This window comes from Aspergillus costaricaensis (genome assembly GCF_003184835.1).
Source record: "Aspergillus costaricaensis CBS 115574 unplaced genomic scaffold BO79scaffold_25, whole genome shotgun sequence".
Lineage (NCBI taxonomy): Eukaryota > Fungi > Ascomycota > Eurotiomycetes > Eurotiales > Aspergillaceae > Aspergillus > Aspergillus costaricensis.
Window position 1 is genome coordinate 491,734 of NW_020291825.1, and position 19,036 is coordinate 510,769.

The window sequence follows — 19,036 nt, forward strand, 5'->3', positions numbered from 1 at the left end:
GATGATAGTAACGTATTCGTAATAATAACAGCGGCACATATATTAACCAACTATCTATTTTAATTTAATATGTTTTTCTTTCTGTCGGGATTTGTAGGATTCGTTAACGTCTCAGCGATACTTGGTGGCTGAGGTATACTATACGTTCAGGCGTGCATAGCAGGTCAGCAGCTTCCCCCACACAGAGAGGTATCGGTTGCTTGTGATCTACTCTTGTGACTCAAGGATCCGTTTACCACTATGTTGTTGTTGTTTGGATATCAGGATCATAGATAGATAACCTAAAAAATATTGTAATACTTACTGCTAACAGTGCGATGAAGTGCGAGTATGTTACTAGTATATATATATATATATATTTCATTTCTCTTCAACAAACATAACCAGTAGAGATCCCTATAGACAAGTGTTCCTAGGGAGAATAGAACTACTCCAAGATGTTGTTGTAGATCAGACAAAACGATTGCTATATATATTCGTTCATGCTCAGAGTTCCAGACTCTCAGATCCATAGCCAAACTCGTTGTCAGAAGACTCTTCCGGCTCAGACGAGGCCTGAAACTGTTCGGCAGCCTTAGCTGCGGCCTTTTTCCAGTCCGCCAGCGTGCTGGTCGAGAATACGTGGTTCCCCTCGTCTAGATAGGCTAGACCATCCATCGCCCGGCCCCCACAGGCGCGCTGAAGGGCCAGGAACGCGAAGTGGCCGCCGATTACGGGCCGAGCGTAAAAGTTCGGCCCAGGGAATTCGCCCTTGCCTTCCGTGTTGTGGAGATCGGTGAACGGAAGGTCGGTGACCGTCTCATTGACCCATTTGGCGACGGATTCGAGAACCTCGCTGCGAACGTTCTCGCTGGCAACAGCCATGGAGAAGAACTCCCAGTCGGTCTTGGTATACAAGTGCCGGCTGTCTAGAGGGAGGCCATACTTCTGACGCACATTGTGGTACCAAATCGACTGCCTCTGGTAGATGTGCCGGGGTACGAAGCCCGTCTTGTGCGGGTGAGGAGGGTGTGGATGGAGAGGTCTTTGTTTGGAGCCAGACGTGGCGTGTGGAGAGATATCGGTGCCCTCCAGATGGAAGCACAGCAGTGCATCGGCGTACAGATTGTAGATGGTGGTCCACGATCCGTACCAGTCGTAAGCGAGCTTCGCGTGTGTCTGGTCTCGAGACATGCCCAGCTCCTCCCACTTGGCAATGTACCTATCTGCGATATCCTGCGATGGATGGTGAGAGATGCGCTTTGCATAAGTGACCGTACAAACTTACCTTGTAGTAAGAGGCGTCTTCATCATTGCCAACCACCTCAGCTAGCTTGCTCATGGCATTGATGCCAACAATACCTTTGAGTGCCAAGTTCGTTTGAAGCGCAAGCCAGCCGGCGAAATCGTCCGTCGAAACTATCTGAGAGTCAGCTATGGCCATGAAGTCCTCTCAGGTGACACCTTACGCTGATTCTCGGGCTCCAGCGCGAACTCCACCAGGTAGCCAGTCCACTGTTTCCAGAGACGATAGCTGCGCTGGAGCCATCGCTCCGCCTCACGTTGGCCTTGTATACCACCACCCCAGCGTCCATCCTGCTTATCAATACCTCCATGTGCCTGGAGATTTGCAAGAGGAAAGTACCCAGGATGATCGTCCGAAAGTACAGGGCTCTCGCCTTGTGTTGACCAGATGGACGACGCAGCAGAAAATTCTGAATAACGCAGCGAGTTCACAATGGCCAAGCCCATGATGAGGATATTACCGCATTCCTCCACTGGCATGTACTCGTCGTTTCCATCGGGATGTCCAGTGGCATTCGGGAAGTGAGTTCCCAAGTCATGCATGGCGTACGTGTTTGGATATTGTCCACTCAACATGTGCTCGATCAATGGCTCCAGAAGGTAGGCCAACCACCGCGGGTTAGTGTACAGGAAGAACGGGAAGGCAGGGAAGATGACATCAATCGTCTGGAAGTTTCCGTTGGATGAGATCTCTTTCAGAAACAAGATCGGATCTTCAGGCGTTCCAGAGAAGGTAGTTGCCCCCATGACTTGTCGGGCAGAGAGTGCGACAATGTCAACATAGTCGTGTGCGCCCGACTGATAGGCATCCTTGGCTAACTGTTCCGAGTAGTTGGAGGCCAGCGCACTCGCCTGGGAGAAATCGTGGTAGTGGAAGTTCAGGAGCGCGTCGACGCTAGGGAACCATGACTCCCACAGAGGTCGCATTAAAGTCAAACCACGTGCAGAGGCATATTGGACAACAGGATCATGGATCAAGGCAATGCTAAATGTTACGCTGGCGCTGGTCGGCCCCGATTTCCGGTTGAGAACGAATGACTTGGAGAACGCAAAGACCGGCTCTCGGTCTCCAATGGCACGGAAGACTTCATCGTTGACGTTGTCCAGGACTCCTTGAGTCAAAAACGTTTTCCTTACGGCCGACGCCTCGCCAGACTGAAAGTGGACATCCTAGATGCTCGGGTCAGCAACAAGCAGAGTTGACACTACCGACAAGTTTACATACGGCGGGCGCGGTGAAGTGAAGAGTGCCCCATTCGGCGCGATCGCGGATTTCCGAAAACAGCAGCTCAGACTGTCTCTGGTATCGCCATCTCCGCAAAGCCGGCTTATTGTCTTTCGCATCGAACGCGTCATACTGCCAAGAGATATGACTCCGGGTGTCACCGCTCACCCAGCCTCCATTGATGTCCATATAGACATTCACGCTTACTTCACCATGGACATGGACTGTGACATATGATGCGGGAATCGACTGCCGCAGAGTTGATGTGGGAGTGATGGGAGACAAGAAGGAGAGGGTAATCTCCAGGGGATGGGAAGCAGAGGTGGAGGGATCAATGCGGTAGGTCAGATTGGTGGTAGATGCGTCGTAGTTGGCACCAAGGTATGTCGGAAAGTCGATTTGTGACCTAGCAGCGTATATCAGTTGGAATGGTCGTGGATGGGGATGATGCTGTGCGAGTGTATATACCTGGGCAGGGATTCGTGAGGCTTGCCCAACAATGGATACACGGTGCCCGTGCTGGGGACATGAGCCATCAGAGAGAGGCCCACCTCCTCGCCAGTGTAGAACATGGGCCATTTAGTCCAGGGTTCATCTCTGGCATTTCCAAACCAGGTGCTCAGATAGGGATTCCGCACGATCAGAGGTAGAACGGGCGGCGTCAAGGTGGATGCAATGCCGACGGTCGCCTGAAGGGCGGCTGTCAGCACCGCAAGGGATGGGCGCATTGCGGTTGAGTCGGCGCAGTCAACCGACAGGTAATGAATAGGAATGTCAAACAAAGAATAGGTGTTGATGGATAGGATGGGAGAAGCTATCCATCAAGCAGCAGTGATGAATGGTGAGGTGGAAGAGGAGCGGAGGTGGAGGTGAAGGTCGGGGGATCGTCAACAGCTGAACAGTAAGCACCTGATGATGCAATCACTCCATGACAGGGCAACGATCGACACGGTCGGAGCAGCGAACGAATTTGCACCGTCCAAGCCACTATCAGAACCCCGAAAGGATGACCCAAGAGGGATATAAAAAGATTGGAGTAATTTGTACGACGCATGAGGACTCGATGGCAAAGACCGAGTCTCCGAGAGCCAAAATGCGGGGAAAGCTGGGGATTCCCGCATCGGGACGATAAGCTAATCTGCCAGGCACCACATCTTTAATAAGATTAATACGCTGTTGTTGTATTTTCAGTAGCCCAGCAGTTAGCTTAGGAAAGCTCCAAACTAATAGCCACGGCATCCTCCCCCTTGACAGCTCCATCCAGCAGATAGAGACCTTTCGCTCAACGCATAGTTAGATACAGTGATCCCTTCATATTGTTACACGATGTGTTCAATATTAGTACATATACAATTCATATAGAAAAACCCCTTGATTCAACTCATGATTTTTATGCTATAGAAATTCGGCAAGAACAAAAGGAAACCAGGCTTGTAATGAAGTCACGTCCGCTTGTATACCAGTTAGTTTTATTGAAAGCTTTAAGGATAGAAAACCATCGAATAGCTTCCATACAACCACCATCTCTTGAAAACTCACGGGCTCACGTCAGTATAAGTTTGATATCTCCACTGACCTTTATATGATGATGTACGGTAACTTTCTGATAATATGGTTAGATGGGGAAAGTATCTTGACATCCTAAAACGTATAGCGTGTTGGGACGTCTTTTGTCTTAGAACAGCGCTAGAGGCGCTTCTTAGTAGCCATGCCAACTGTATCCATGAGCTGTTGCATGAAACAATGCCTAAATACACCTGCCACCAAAGAATGTCCTCCATGCTTCTTTGGACTCTCGAAACTCTTATGTACACCTGGGACTTCATGGATAGGAATATGAAAGCAGATGTTGAGAGTGGAGAGTCCACTCCTCTTATCTTAAGTTGATGATGATAAATGGACGACTTACGTCTGGCTACTTACTAAATTTCACCTGGAAGGAGATAGAATAATGGGATACTACAGTTGCACCACCAGAATACTTTGTATCACTCATAATAGAGCCCATTCACATGTGCTGAATTGAGGGTGCATATTACCGACCAATCAACGACTGTCGTGTACTGCATTCCTGTCCCACTTTGGTTATACCCGTCCCAGAATGGTAAAAGGCTAGCCTTATCTAGATCAACTACCCCGCAAATACATGCCACTAACCAAACACAGTAATCAATACATTGGACATGCAAAAGTTCAATGTGCTCAAAGTTATATACGCTGCTCTAAAGATCATACAAAGGTATGTGCAGAACGAGAGATCCCAGTCTAGCCTAAATCGTGTGCTGCTTACTGGTTCTGGGCAGAGTTCAATTGAGCTGCTGTCATACCTAGTTTCGATCGTGACGGTCGCTAAATATGTCTCCGACGGGGCATGGATGTATTCCTAACAATGCGTGACATCTTTTCGCAGTATTACTGATCATTTGACAACCAATTGGCTACTACGCTTAAGATACAACTATTTTCGACTATATAAAATATTAATTTTCGGCAATACAAACATTTGCTTCCCTCGCGTGCGCGTCATAGCTTTGTTTAGACCAACGCCAACATGGTCCCTGGCCACGAGGTTTACTTATATTCATGTCAAAGACTGGAGTTCCCTGACTCTAAAATATGGCTCTGCCAGTTATCGCTTATGATTTGCCTGTGGAACTTGATAAGTAGAACAGAAGCAGACATGTTGTACAAGGCTAAAGCAACAATTATCCCTCAGCATGTCAGTGAAACCTGAGGCAGACAATAAGCATTCTACCGATGGGTCATAATAAAGCCCGCTGCTATTGCTGGAGAGAGAGAGCCAAAGATGAAGTCCAACGCAGTAGCCAGTCATTTGCACAGCTTCAGGAATGTGGATGCTGCTATCTGCTTGCATCTTCTTTAGATCGCGATGAAGTGGAACCCGAGAATGGCAGAGACACCTGGATTGCACGTGTAGACAAATTAAACACCAATCTCCCAATTATGAAACGACCAAACGGCAATCATTCAGTGTAGAGTGTTACTATTTCCTCTTCCACGGAGAAACCACAACGCCGTAAATAAAAGTGGATGTTGAAAAGCGGCCGACGCGTGGAAGGGAAGAAGAAAGACACGCTATGAGGCTGGACGTTGCTTAGTTTCACCGCAAAGGGGAACCGCCGAACCCTCGACGCGGATGACCACGCGCCTCTGTCTTTCCCCCCCATCTTTCTCCCCAACTCGCTGCCATTGAGTCTTCTGACCCAGACCGTGACTTTGTCTTTCTCCCTTGCTTCCTCCCTTTTAACCTTTCGGACCCAATTGCACCAGCTCGTGATCCTCCACTCCGGAAGACGTGTGTGCGCGTGTGTGGGCATCGTGACTTAGTACTAGTACTACTACTACTTACTAGTACTACTTTACTGCCATTTCTACTAGACCCTACTCACCCTAAACTTCCCCCCCCAACACACTCTTTTACTTTACCTACACCACGACACCACCCTTCTTCTTTGAAGCTCCTTTTCTACGGAGCATATCACACCCTCCAATGCACTCTACCATGTCCGCATCACACCCCAGCCCCGTCAAAGACGGTAGGCGAGTGCTCGGGGAGAAGCACGCCAACGCGTGCCTGTCACCCGCCCACCATCGGCACGCTTCTGTCTCGCCCCTCAAACAACAACGCTCTCTCCTTGAGACCTCCTCCTCTCCTAAGAAGCTCCTTCCTTCGCCTCTCTTTGCGGGCCAGAAACGTTCTATCGACCAGGTGGACAGCACCAGCGAACCCCAGATCAGCCATGCCAGCGCGCAGCCCCAGTCGCGGCCAGAAGCATCTCCGAACGTGCAGCATGACGTTCAGCAGGTCCCTCAGGTATGTACCACCACAATTCCACACACCCAGCCAAAAATGCGTCAAATTGCCCATTGACTCTAACAAAAAGCCAATTCAGCCACACGCGACGCCAGAGACACCAACACAGCTTCTAGAATCACAACAACACCAGCCACAAGAAGATACCCACTCCGACCAAACAACAACACCGACAACAACAACAACACCCCTCATCCCCGAAGATCCAGCAACGCGCAAGCGCTTCATCCAAGAGGTACGTACCTCGTACCTCCATCCCCACTGACAGAGTGTACTAAATAATCCCCAGAAAGCAACCCTACTCCGCACGCGCCTCCAAACTGCCATGCGTCACATCCAAGACCCCCAACTCGACCGCCGTCTCTCCGACCTTGAAGCTCACAGTCGCAAACACCCTCGTCTATCTCTTCCCCAAGAACAACGAATTAACATCACTACGCCGACTTCTTCTTCTTCCACATCCTCGTCCTCCCAAAACCAAAACCAGACCACCCCGCGCCCTTACCAACCTTCTACACACCTCCCGCTGCACGAACCCGAGACCCAGAACGCGTCCGGCCTCTCCTCCCCACCCCTATCCACCGGAACGATCGCAACACAGAAGGAACAAGAACAAGAAACACAAACACCCACCCAAAGAGCAGAAGATGACGATAATGACGACGATCCGATGAGAACACCCACCCAGAAATCAACAACCCACCACAATCATACCCACCGGAGAACAAACACCCTCGGCTCCCCAATGCAGCTGAGTAGTCCTCCGGCGACGGTGTCGAGGTGCAGAAGTACAGAAATTGGCAAGGATATGGACATGGGAGACGAAGAGGAGCCGCAAGAGAGACAGCGCCGGTTATCGCAAAAGGGAGATGCCGTGGATGGGTTGTTGAAGTTGATGGGGACGGGGGAGAGTGTTGCTAGTGGAACTGGAACTGGGATCGCGTGAGTGTTGGTGTTTTTGAATCTTTGCATTGAAGCTTTGGTTATAGATGGCATTGGAGTTGGAGTTGGGATTCGTTGGACAAAATTGGATTTGGAGTGGAGTTTTGTTTACTCATGTCACATTTGGTTTGGAGAAGCGTGTATTAGTATGGGGTGGTGCATGTATGCGCCGGTGAAAGACATTACACATAGATAGACAGACAGACATTACATACGTGACTATACTCCGAACCCATCGCACCAGCAATGGTTTCTCGAGGAAAGTCAATGATATGATACCACCAATGAAATGCAAATCAAATCTACATGCCATTGCTAAATAAACGACATTATATACATAACTAAGAAAAAAAAACCACGGTAGTCAAGTGCCAGAAAACAACTACCGCACCTTCTTCAACTTATTCCTCTTCCTCCCCAAAACATCTCTCCCCTCCTCAATCTCGCCATTCGCCTCTCTCTTGGCCTCCCCAACCTCCTTCAACACACCCGTCCTAACAACCCGACCCTCCACACTAACCCCTTCCTCACTCCACTCCTCCATCTGCCTCCCGACCCTCTCCTCAATCGCCAACACAAGACTCACATCCCTCTGCCCCACCAACGTCACCGACTCACCCTTCCTCCCCGCACGCGCCGTTCTACCCACCCGATGCACATAATCATCCGGATTCCTAGGCACATCGAAATTGACCACCAACTCCACCGACGGAATATCCAAACCACGAGACGCCACATCCGTCGCGACGAGCAACCTCGCCGCGGACGCTCGAAACCTCGCCAGATTGGCATTCCGCTCCGACTGCGGCAGCAGACTATGCAGAGAAGTAACACGGTGAGACAGTCGGCGGAGCATACGCTCCAGCAAGTCCGCGGTCTTGGTGTGGTTGCAGAAGATGATGGCGGGTTTGGAGGCGTTGGCTTCCGTGGAGAGGAGGACGTGGAGGAAGGCTTCGCGGTGGGTCATGGGGACTTTGAGGTAGGTTTGTTTGAGGGTGGGGGGGATGGAGGCGTTGTTTTCGGTGGAGATTTCCGTCACGAAGATGGGCGGTTTGGAGGCCGGGCGGGGCATGGATTTCAGTGCGCGTACTTCGGGCGTTAGGGTTGCTGTGAAGAGGAGGGTTTGGCGCTCGCTGGAGGGTGGGAGGGCTGAAAGGCATGTTTCGACGTCGGGGAGCATGCTGCCGTGTCCTGGGGAGAGGAGTCGGTCGGCTTCGTCGAGAACGACCATGCGGACGCGCTTCAGGCCGCGGATGGTGTCGGTGCCGGAGGTGTTGATGTGGTCGGCTAGACGGCCGGGCGTGGCGATCACGACGTGTGGGCGTTGCGCGAGCGCGAGGGCTTGGGGGCGCATGTCGGTGCCGCCGGTGATGAGGAGGGGTTTCATGCCTTGGGGGGCGGAGATGGCTTTGATTTGTTCGTAGATTTGGAGGGCGAGTTCACTGGGGTGTATAGGGTTAGCAATGGTGATTGATGGGTGATTGGGGGTGGGGGTGGAGGTTTGGCTTACCGAGTTGGAGTGAGGACAAGGCCGAAGATACCGAATGGATCCTCCGCCCATTTCTGCAGCATGGGAACTGAGAAGGCAATGGTCTTACCGGAACCAGTCCGGCTTCCACCAATGCAGTCCCGGCCGCTCAGGATCTCGGGGATACAAGCTTTCTGAATAGCGGTTGGTTTGCGAACGGCCATGGTGGTAAGGGAACCGATCAACCACGGCGCCACTTTAAGAGAGGCGAAAGAGTTCTGCGCTTCGTTGAGACCGATCTCCAGCGCATCTTTGATCAGAACGGGCTCGTCTTTGTCCGATGTGGCGGGCTTCTTCTCTTCATCTGCGCCCTTCTTCTTGATACGGGAGAGAGTGGGGAGCGGCGCCGGGGCAACGTAGGAGTCGGTGGAAGACTCCGAAAGACGTCTTCTCTTGGGGGCGCGGGATTGCAGATCGGTCTGCTCGACCTCCGAGTCGGAGGATTCGTGGGAATCGTCCATAACGGGCTCTGGGGAGCTGGAGGGCGACATGATTTGGGGTGGAAATTGGATGAAGATCTGATGCGCTTCGATTTTCTTCTAAATTTCGCGGCAGAAAAGGAAGTCCGCGCGGAGCGGTGAGGGACCTAGACTAACTTTGTTGGGGATAGACTATGTATGAGATCGGGCCAATCAGGATGCCAGAACTACGTGAATGAAATCTAGCCTTTTTCTAGATATAGTAATAGTAAGATCCTATTATTTAAATTATTCATAAGTTAATATCTTATACTGTACAAATCTATGAAAAACACCATCAAAGTAAAATATTAAATAAATAAATATCCTGTGGAATGCTGAGCTTGGGCGGGCCCTTATCATTGACTTTTACTGGTCGGAACTCAAGCATCAACCTATGAGAAAGCGGGTGAAGTCCCTGGGGAAGTAAGTAAGTATCCGTGTAGAGAACTGCCCAAGCGAAAATGACTTTGTATTGTCTAATAATGAAGGTGAGAAGGATTGCACGCTTGTGCTTAAATGAGTAAAATGGACTGGCAGTATTTTTTACACTGAAATATTCTGAAGTAAATGCAGGATCGTTGTTTATATCCGCAGAGCAGGTCCGGCATCCCGGCATACCTACTCAATAAGAGAGATGAAGGATGGCATGATGCTGGGAGATGTCCATCTGTGATTAGATGCGCAATCGCCGCCTCAACTCTCCCTCCGCGGCCTCTGCCCGAACAAAACCTACCTAGTCATCGGCCTCGACATTGACGCCCCCTTTCCTTCAAAGGAGACACTAGATAAATCCAGCGAAGTAAGAGGAAGAGTTTATAATAGTATTACTATGACTGTGTCTATCCTGGGCTCTTCATAAACATCTCACCATCCTTCTCAGAAATCTACATACTCTTCATCCAATCACGGGTTGACAGAATACGTTTCGTATTACTACTATGTGAGAGCCTATACATAAAATGCTCTGATTTATCTACTTAGATATGTGACTTTTGGTAATTTCATGATTCCAAGCTCTCTTTTCTTTGTTTCTCTTTCTTCAGGAGTTCATCCACGTTATAGGTCACCAACCAGTCGCCGGCTGGCTCATGCTCCGGTAATTTGATGTCTGGATTGTGCCTGTTTATGCCGCTGGCGAACAGCACCCGAGCATAGAGGGGGTCAAACACGAAAGTTGTTTCACCGGTAACCCTATTCTTCACTTTTGCCGTGGCTTCAATCTCGTCAATGGCGATGTACTCGTTTGGTTGCGGTACGGAGGCCCTCTCAATTTGTAGCTTGATATGCTGGGCTGTCTTGGGGTCAAACCGGGTATCGATGAAGTATAAGGAGTTGGGACCGGCTGCAGCCACGTAGGGAGTATCTGGTGCCACAACTTGGCCGCCCCACTCAGTGTCAATCACTACCGGGATGTAACTACTATTCCGGTATTCCTCTTGGAAGGTTGGAGAGCCCTCACATGGTCGGAATGGATTTAGAAGCATGGTAATAAGTATAGCAGTGGGAAAGAGCATGATACGGATCAGAGTAAAAAATAAGGAGAAGAGAAAGTAGGCTATATCTACTGCTAACTTCGTAGGTCTGTGTGCAGATTTTATATCATGCTTCTGTCAGTAGCGTGGGAGTTCTGGTTTATGGCATGGAGGATCATAGATCCCTGCGCATAAAACACGTGAACTATCAAGTTCGATAACCAAAGCTACATCAGAAACAATTGGTCACTGCATTATTATGACAATGCTACCGTTACAGCCTCGGTGATGCCGGTATGAGGGGTTGGTTATCAAATGTTACTGCCTATGTTCGGTTGTGCTTGTGGTGCTGATTGCTTAAAGGGACTAGCAGTTCGACCTATCCTATAGGGCGAAGAGATATAAATCTATCTATTTGTAATATAAAGTAGCAGGGATTTGCTTCCATTTGGAAGCCCGGCGGGGGTACAACCTGGGAATGTCTTGGATATCTTGTAGGTGAATGCTATTTGGACTCTACGCCTGGTCAAACCGGACAATATAGCTAAGCTAGTTTAAGACTATAATCTGATCCCTATATCTAAGTATGGAATAGTACATATGATGTCCCAAAGTTAGATTTCCTACTAAGATGCATCTTGCCTAGCCTATCTCCTGAGTAGAACGCTTACTGGTGCCTCTGGAGCTAGCCCTGGAAATAGTTTTGGTAACACAGTGGTGGTAGTCTTGGTAGGGTTCTCTAGGAGACAAAATAGGAATATCTTGCGATTTCAGTGGGCTTGCAGAAATCATAGGTCCACCGCTAATACTAACGATGTTTGCGCGCTGCTTCAAAGTAGGGTCCGTTCCACTAAATGTTGGGAGACCAAACAGAGGCCGCCATGTTGTACCAATCAGCTCATGTAAGAACATTGGTTTAGACCCTGGAAACCCTGAGAAAGGAGAGACCTGAAAAAAGACGCTTCTCAATTGAAGCAAGCCAAAGATAATATTTAGAATAGCTTCTTAAGACAATACTTGATAAGATGGTATGACAAATAAGGGCTGACTTGGTGATTGTAGTAATCGAGTATACTTATCTCCTACTCCCGCCGGAGCTCCGAAGAATTGACAAGGATTGTTCTTTATTGACTGTGTGGATTGAGCTGTATGGACGTGACTGGCCAAATCCACTTGGACAACCTCAACCCGCCAGGAGCGCTGATAAAATGCATATGGTAGGCCGGCGTGATCTAGACCTTCATGCTGCATTACGCTAAGGGGAATGCCAGCAAAGCTGTCACCATCCAATGAAGTCTACCCTCCAAGTTTCCAAGCCTAGGTGATCTGACAGCGCTGTGGTAGTGGTGGAACGTGGTGAAGCCCCAAGTTGGCTTTGGTCAGTGGCCATGAGATTGGCCGGATCGATGGCTACTTGACTCTCCCAACGATGAAAGGGAGGGCTACTCATATCAAAGTAGACTGGGCCGTCTGGATCCCTGGGGCCGAAAATGATGTAGCTATGGTAGTGCGGAAATTGCGCTCGACGTAGATGATCAGCATGCAAACAAAATCTCTAGAGTCTCAAATCACCTCAGCTGGAGAGAAGGCGTTGGGGCACGTTTGAGGGTACACTGACACTTATATCGAGGCTACTGTAGCCATAGTCACACCCAGTAGACCAATGAGGGAAAGAAAAGTTCTGTGCGGGCCTCCCCCGCTAGCAAGGAAAGCCCGCCTCTCTAAGGGCTCGCACTATTTGCTTTAGACACGTTATCCGGCAATCCTTGGACTCCTATCATTTGATGACTCCGTAGAGTCACCCTTCATTATGTCCATGACTGAAAAGCCTGAAGAAGCCGCGTCCAGCCTCGATTTGGTGGACGAGGAAGAGCTACCAAATCTTGAGTAAGCCTTCCCTTCCTTGCCCTCACGTGGTTGGTATCATATTGCTAAACCTCGCCAAGCGCGGGTTTGGGGCGGGTTTCTGTATAGAGGAACCGCCCATGGGTTACCCGCGTAGGCAAAAGAGGTTTTAATGTAAGAAAGTCTTATATTATTCTATAATGTGTATAGATTATTATAGATAGTGATACTGTTAGGGGTGATGTGGGAGACATAATAAGCTTAATTATATGTATGAAAACTAGCTATTAGTTGTTCTGCTTGAAACCGAGTACCAATCTTTTATACTACTAAAAAGACAAGATATAATATAGAATTAATCATATATCCTTATCTAGTTTATATAATTTATATAATCTTGTAATAATCATATAATTTAGTAGTTAGTTACTTTGCACAGAGTACTTCGGAGGAATTACTTGAAGAAGAGCAACGTTTGATGGTCAATATAATGCTGCATTCATCCTGCTGGGATTATACGTCAAAGGAACTGTCGACTGCAACTCATGCCATGCTAGGACGGCACTAAACCTGTACAAATCCCTCCCAAACTCGAATAATGATGGTTCACTCAAGGCCCAGCTGCCCAAACTCATCCGTGATTGTAACCCAAGGTAAAACGCCGGTTCATCAAATGCAAAGCGACGTCCAACAACTATACACTCCAGTACCACGCCGTGGTGGTACCGGCGGCCGAAACCGACGGAGAAAAAAAACAAAGAATAACAGATACAGCGCCAGGTTAACATGACTATTTGCGCTTAAAGAGCTGCATGAGGGAGGGTCTATATCATTGACAGATCATGAACGGTAGATGCCTGCTGTGAATCAGTCACCGGCCCAACTAGGCATGTAGTTTAGGTGTACTTACCTGGAAATGACTGTGGCGTCTGCCCGGCTCCCAGTCCCCGTGGAAGCGGAATCTGGGAGATCGAACTGGGCATATCGATCCTTCGAATCAGATCGACCATCCTTTCCGGAGAGAACTTCCCCGCGTTGTATGCTGAGGCAGAAGGTATAATGCTGAGAAGATAAACGATGTCGCGCGGCAGAGGTGCCGGTGATCCTTGCGACCGGAACTGGCCTCCGGACGGCCCACCCATGGTCTGCTGCGTGCGCTTCTGATCCAGCTGGCGTCGCTGCGTCGTCTTGAGGGGAGACTCGGCACGCACGAACTTGCGCGGCCGAGCCATGTCGTCATCGAAGTCATCCAGCTGGCGTTTAGGCGAGTCTGTCGCAGACGCGTCCTGGTACCGCGCAGTAGGCGTGGCATGACGGGAAATGGCTTGCTCGGCCGGGTATGCCATCTTGGGCCGTGTCTGAGAGGGAGAAATGATGGGTCGCACAGCAGTGGGATCGAAGCCAGGGGTCGCGTATCGGTGTGCGAATTGCTCCAGCGTGGGGTCCTCCGGGAACAGCTCGCGCATGCGGTTTTCGAGATTGATCACTTGCACAAGGTCACCGTACCGCGACTCATATTCGTGCAGGAAGGCAAAGATAGGCTTCGTCTTCTGGACGTTCTCGGGATTAGAAGCGAGCTTCCTGACCGTCATCTCGAAAACAGCTCGTGCATCTGGAGTAAGTTAGCATCGTATTCATAGACCTTTAGCCATGAGCGTATACTTACTGATAACGTCGTTAATATCAATGAGATGCTTCAAGTATTCCAGCGCAAAGTTTTCATCTTCAGGGAACAGCTTCGCACCACGCTCGAAGATTTTCGTTGCGGCGGGATCCTTGTAGCAATGATACTCAATGAGAGCACTGGCAATGTAGACATCACTGGTAATGCGACCCCGCTTGCGCGCATCTGCAAAAATCTGTCTCGAGCCCGGCATCTCCCCAGGCTTGCCCTTACCCTGGATGCGGCGCATGGCGCGCATCAGAGCAATCCAGGCAAAGGATATGGTCTTGGAAAGGATACCAATCTGTATGGCATGTGCTTGTCGGACCGCGTCGATCTGTGCGTTCTTGACGGACTCCCTCGCCTTCGCCTCACTCTGATCGTCCTCATCGTCCTCATTTTTTGTCGGTTGCTTCTCGGGATTCATCTTTGCGAAGGTCTCTTCGAGATGAGCAACATCTTGCTGCTCGCGAGTCCGGGCTTTGGCGATCAGATCGTAAAGCGAATCGAGGAGTCGGTCGTAGGGTTCTCTGACTTTGGCGCCGCGCTTGACGGGATCCTGCTCGGAATCAGAGTTGATTTCCAGCCAGTCCGCACGCTTAAATGCAAGCAAGCAGCTTTCTGGGTTGCCGTCGATGCCGTGCTTCAAGAACTCGTTCCCTTCGGTCTCCATGTCGTTGTGGAAGCAGAACTCAGCAGCTTCAAACCACAGCTCGGGAAGGAACCTAAGGGCCATGAGTGCTTGCTTATAGACATAAACTACACGCGTCCGGAAAACACTCATGTCCTCCTCCTTCAAGACAAGCGGGTCGCCCTTCTCCCAACTGATCCAGCGCTTCCAGATCTCGACCTGCTGCAGGAACTCGATATCACCGTCCGAACCCGGAACTGGAGGTAACCTCGGCAGCGTTGTCCGGTTGAGGTCCCTGGTGATGTTCTGCAATTCAGTGAAGGAGCTGCGGGCGGTCATGTACGCTGGAGACTGCTCCTGTAGAAACTTACGGCCCTGGACGAAAAAGAGATCATTGTTAGAGCGGATGTTCCACAGGGCGCTTTGTTAGAATCTTACTGTCAGCTTGTTCAGGCCCATCTCGAACTGATCATATTCTTTCCAGAGAGTATTGACAGCCTGGGTGGGTACCCCAATGGCCCGTTGGTAGGCTTTCCGGAGTAGGTCCATTTTCTGTTGATCCTGCCATCCAGAACCCCCGACGTTTCCTGGGCCGGAGCGGATGAACTGGACGTAGTCGGACCAGATGGACCCCGAATCCTTGTCGATACCGATGTGCTGCAGAGCCAATTCATAGGCCGATGAAATGATTCGTCTCGCTTGTCCGTTTGTGTCGGTGGTGAGGGGATTCCGGCGACGAACGTAATCAAGGTATACCGTCCAGAGTTGCACATCCGCAATCGTCAGCAAAGTCCGGTTGAAAATTTGCTCCAGGCGGAAGAGTTCATTCAGCTCGGACTCCATTGTCGCGTAAGCCACCCATTGTTCAGCCTTAAACCGTTAGTCGATTTGGTCGTCTCCCAGGATATACAAAAGAGATCACTTACAGAAAATGGGAAAACCTTTAGAAAGCGCTCATACACATCGCGTGCGTTATCAATTCTATTGCGACTCCTGTGTTCGTTAATCAGTTCCAGCCAAGCGGGAATGTCACCACGGGGGTCTTCTTGGATGCGATCTTCCAGGATGCCAACCCGGTCGTGAGGCAAGCGGCCCCTGGCGGTCGAGGGCGATTCGGGGGTCACGGTGGTCCCATCCTGCGCCTGTTCCGACGGGGCAACACTTGCGCTGTACAGTTCCTGGCCCGAAGCCACCGACACATCATTTTTAGAAGCAGCAGGGAAAGAACTATTAGGGGCAGTCTTCGTGCTGGCAGACACTTGCGCAGCTTCATCCAATGATACATCAGGGGTAGAAGTAGCTTCATTTGCATTTCCTGAAATGGGTTGCGAAGGTATAGTATTCATGTCTTCGACACCTAGTACAGCTGGTGGCTCATAATCTGCCTCACCCGCCTCATCCTCATCCTCATCCTCGACCACAAAGCCCCCAATTGTCCTGGTCTTGGGCGGAACCGAGGCCCCAGTGGCGAGGCCCGATGCTGGTGTCTGGGACTCAGCTCGTGAAGGTGTCTCAGAAGGGAAGGCATTGCCAGCTGGCTGACTAGGGTCTGATTCAGGGGGGGCAGGCAGGGAAGTAGAGGTGGTAGTGGTAGTGGTAGTAGTAGTTTGTTCGGGGGGATTGGAATTGGAAGGAGTAGCATCATGATCAGGAACATTGTCCGGTTGGTTGGAATCTGTCAAGGAAACAGAATACTGATCTGGCAGTGATTTGGAAGGATCATAGTCATCTGAATCTGAACTATCTGCATCCTGCTCTTCCACGGTCTTATAGTCTCCAGAGTCCGCATTCATAGCCTGAGCCTGGAAAAAGGCCTTTTCAGCATCATCTTCAGCCATGACCAAGGTGTGTGATTGAATGCGACAAGGGTATTATGGGCTATATGTTAAGGGGGGAGGGGTGTTGGTAGTTGATAGAGGGGGGAGCAACGGAGGAACCTGATTGAGTTTGATTAGCTGATTGAGGTCTTGAATGGGGGGGGGAGACAGCAGAATGAGCGATGATGAATCGGTCATTCACTCATGAGAGAGGGGAAGGACCCACGACAGGCGGTAAGGTGTTGGGGATGAACGAGGAGAGAGGGGAAGGTTCAGGGGAGAGACAGAATCTGCGTTTGGAGATAGGAGCGGGCGACAGACACGAGAGGCCGCTGGTGGATCAGCGACACTGACGACAAAGATGGAGTTCATCCGCTTCGAGAGCTTCTTTCTTTCTTTCTTTGCTTTGCCCGACCGGTGCTCGAGCACGTGACTTAGGCGGTGGGCGCGAACTTGGGCGCAGAAACACGCGGCGCGTCGTCGATCTTCCTGCCGCATGTTTAATTACTGCTGGCCGCTGCATCCCCATTCAGTTACCAAAAAGAGATCGTCTGCTCTTCTCTCTTCTCTCTTCTCTCTTCTCTCTTCCCTCCTCCCTTTTCATACCTCTTATATACCTCCACAACCTCTTTGCCTCACTCCTCCCTTCATCATCCTTCTCCACACCTAACACCTCTGGTCTACCACACCATCCTTTGCCTCCCCCTCTATCCCTCCATATTACTCCATCAAGCAGCTCGCTCCACTACCGCCCCTCCATCGCTATGTCGGTCGTTTCTCTTCTTGGCGTGAAAATCGTCAATAACCCTGCCTCTTTCCTCGACCCCTATCAATTCGAGATCACGTTCGAATGTCTCGAACAGCTGCAGAAAGGTACGCTGTGAACCCCGCTCCCGTTAATTGGCCGTCGCTAATGAGTTTCCAGATCTGGAGTGGAAGCTCACCTATGTCGGTTCGGCGACATCGTAAGTTGGACCTAGACCGAGATAAAATCCAATCTACCTGCTAACGACCTTCTTCTCTAGCTCCGAATATGACCAGGAACTCGACTCCCTGCTGGTGGGACCGATCCCCGTCGGTGTCAACAAATTCATCTTCGAGGCCGACCCCCCAGACCTCAAGCGCATCCCTACTTCCGAAATTCTGGGAGTCACCGTGATTCTTCTCACTTGCAGCTACGACGGCAGAGAATTCGTCCGTGTTGGCTACTATGTAAACAATGAATACGATTCCGAGGAGCTCATGGAGCAGCCGCCGGCTCGGCCAATCATCGAACGCATCCGTCGGAATATCCTTGCTGAGAAGCCCAGAGTAACCCGCTTTGCCATCAAGTGGTGAGTGGCCTGTTTGGATTTTCTTTGCCATACGATACTAACTGCTACCGCCTAGGGACTCGGAGGAATCTGCCCCCGCTGAATACCCGCCGGACCAGCCCGAAGCCGACCAGGAGGGCGACGACAGTGCTGCCTACGGTGCAGAGGAAGCAGAGCTGGAAGCAGCCCTTTTCAAGGAGCTCAACGATTTGGAGCCCAAGACCGAAGATCAAGAGATGGAGGGTACCGAGGGCCCTGCCGCCAAGGAGGAAGAGGAGGAAGACATCTCGGACGCCGAGTCCGAGGATATCGAAGATGAGAGCGACGAAGATGAGGAGGAGCTCGACGAGGAAGAGGGCGACGATGGCGATGAGGACGTCGAGATGGGCGATGATACCGAGCAGAAGGATGAATCCGCCGGAGGCGCCAGTAACAACAATCCCGCGGCCCATCAACAACAGCCCGAGCTGATGGTGCACTAAAGCAACTGAAGAGCCTCGAAGTTATACTACGTTTCTTTATTCCTATCTGTCGAATGATTTTACGATTGGGTTGCAACGTGTTTCATGACAACATATCATCTATCATATCCCTGCAAGTATTTAGCTTTATGACATAGACCCGACCAGCCAAACCAACATAATTCGAAAAAATGCACATACTTGATTTGATTTCCTCTTTCCTTCTTTCACTACTATCTTACCCCTCCACATTCCTCACCGCATCAAATGCAAGGGCAATCTGAAGAATCAAAACTACCATGGCAACTGCATGCATCCCTAACAGTGTACATTACTACACTGGGAAGAACCAACGCAAGGCCAAAAGCAAATTCCCAACAGGGTAAAATCCAAACAACCAAGTAGCCTGCATTATGGCATTGATCTACAATGCATACATACATCATACAAAACTTGTCCTATATCGAATGATATTAATTCCCGCCTTTTCTGCTGTGTAACTTCACCACTCAGCAACTCTTTATTGTTCCATTCTGGCCCAATTCACTCTCATGATGAC

At 50.2% G+C, this 19,036-nt stretch overlaps 7 protein-coding genes across 7 annotated transcripts; 2 read left to right on the forward strand and 5 right to left on the reverse strand.

Moving 5' to 3' along the window:
• Window positions 1-363: 363 nt before the first annotated feature.
• Window positions 364-3,483, reverse strand: BO79DRAFT_199258 (putative glutaminase). Its single transcript, XM_025681406.1, has 5 exons — window positions 2,978-3,483; window positions 2,510-2,915; window positions 1,449-2,454; window positions 1,268-1,398; window positions 364-1,215 (listed from the first exon to the last, which is right to left on the reverse strand). The coding sequence occupies exons 1-5, from the start codon at window positions 3,235-3,237 to the stop codon at window positions 487-489; spliced, it is 2,532 nt and encodes an 843-aa protein (XP_025537396.1). The 5' UTR covers window positions 3,238-3,483; the 3' UTR covers window positions 364-486.
• A 1,892-nt stretch (window positions 3,484-5,375) lies between these two features.
• On the reverse strand, window positions 5,376-5,847 carry BO79DRAFT_270750 (uncharacterized protein; the record flags this gene model as incomplete). The annotated part of the gene is made up of 1 exon (XM_025687308.1): window positions 5,376-5,847. One exon carries the CDS (start codon window positions 5,845-5,847, stop codon window positions 5,494-5,496), a length of 354 nt encoding a protein of 117 aa, XP_025537397.1. The 3' UTR covers window positions 5,376-5,493.
• BO79DRAFT_210350 (uncharacterized protein) lies at window positions 5,824-7,565 on the forward strand. The gene is made up of 3 exons (XM_025682783.1): window positions 5,824-6,344; window positions 6,424-6,579; window positions 6,634-7,565. Exons 1-3 carry the CDS (start codon window positions 6,033-6,035, stop codon window positions 7,288-7,290), a joined length of 1,125 nt encoding a protein of 374 aa, XP_025537398.1. The 5' UTR covers window positions 5,824-6,032; the 3' UTR covers window positions 7,291-7,565.
• Window positions 7,566-7,668: 103 nt separating this feature from the next.
• On the reverse strand, window positions 7,669-9,305 carry dbp8 (ATP-dependent RNA helicase DBP8; the record flags this gene model as incomplete). Its single annotated transcript, XM_025688756.1, has 2 exons — window positions 7,669-8,728; window positions 8,797-9,305. The coding sequence occupies 2 exons, from the start codon at window positions 9,303-9,305 to the stop codon at window positions 7,669-7,671; spliced, it is 1,569 nt and encodes a 522-aa protein (XP_025537399.1).
• Window positions 9,306-10,222: 917 nt separating this feature from the next.
• Window positions 10,223-10,827, reverse strand: BO79DRAFT_210351 (ankyrin repeat-containing protein). The gene has a single exon (XM_025682784.1). It carries the CDS (start codon window positions 10,757-10,759, stop codon window positions 10,277-10,279), a length of 483 nt encoding a protein of 160 aa, XP_025537400.1. The 5' UTR covers window positions 10,760-10,827; the 3' UTR covers window positions 10,223-10,276.
• Window positions 10,828-13,072: 2,245 nt separating this feature from the next.
• rna14 (cleavage polyadenylation factor subunit RNA14) lies at window positions 13,073-16,961 on the reverse strand. Its single transcript, XM_025681407.1, has 5 exons — window positions 15,813-16,961; window positions 15,325-15,756; window positions 14,259-15,261; window positions 13,503-14,204; window positions 13,073-13,449 (listed from the first exon to the last, which is right to left on the reverse strand). The coding sequence occupies exons 1-5, from the start codon at window positions 16,722-16,724 to the stop codon at window positions 13,433-13,435; spliced, it is 3,066 nt and encodes a 1,021-aa protein (XP_025537401.1). The 5' UTR covers window positions 16,725-16,961; the 3' UTR covers window positions 13,073-13,432.
• Window positions 16,962-17,230: 269 nt separating this feature from the next.
• asf1 (nucleosome assembly factor ASF1) lies at window positions 17,231-18,670 on the forward strand. Its single transcript, XM_025679935.1, has 4 exons — window positions 17,231-17,576; window positions 17,629-17,668; window positions 17,729-18,037; window positions 18,093-18,670. Exons 1-4 carry the CDS (start codon window positions 17,468-17,470, stop codon window positions 18,496-18,498), a joined length of 864 nt encoding a protein of 287 aa, XP_025537402.1. The 5' UTR covers window positions 17,231-17,467; the 3' UTR covers window positions 18,499-18,670.
• The last annotated feature ends 366 nt before the right edge of the window (window positions 18,671-19,036 follow it).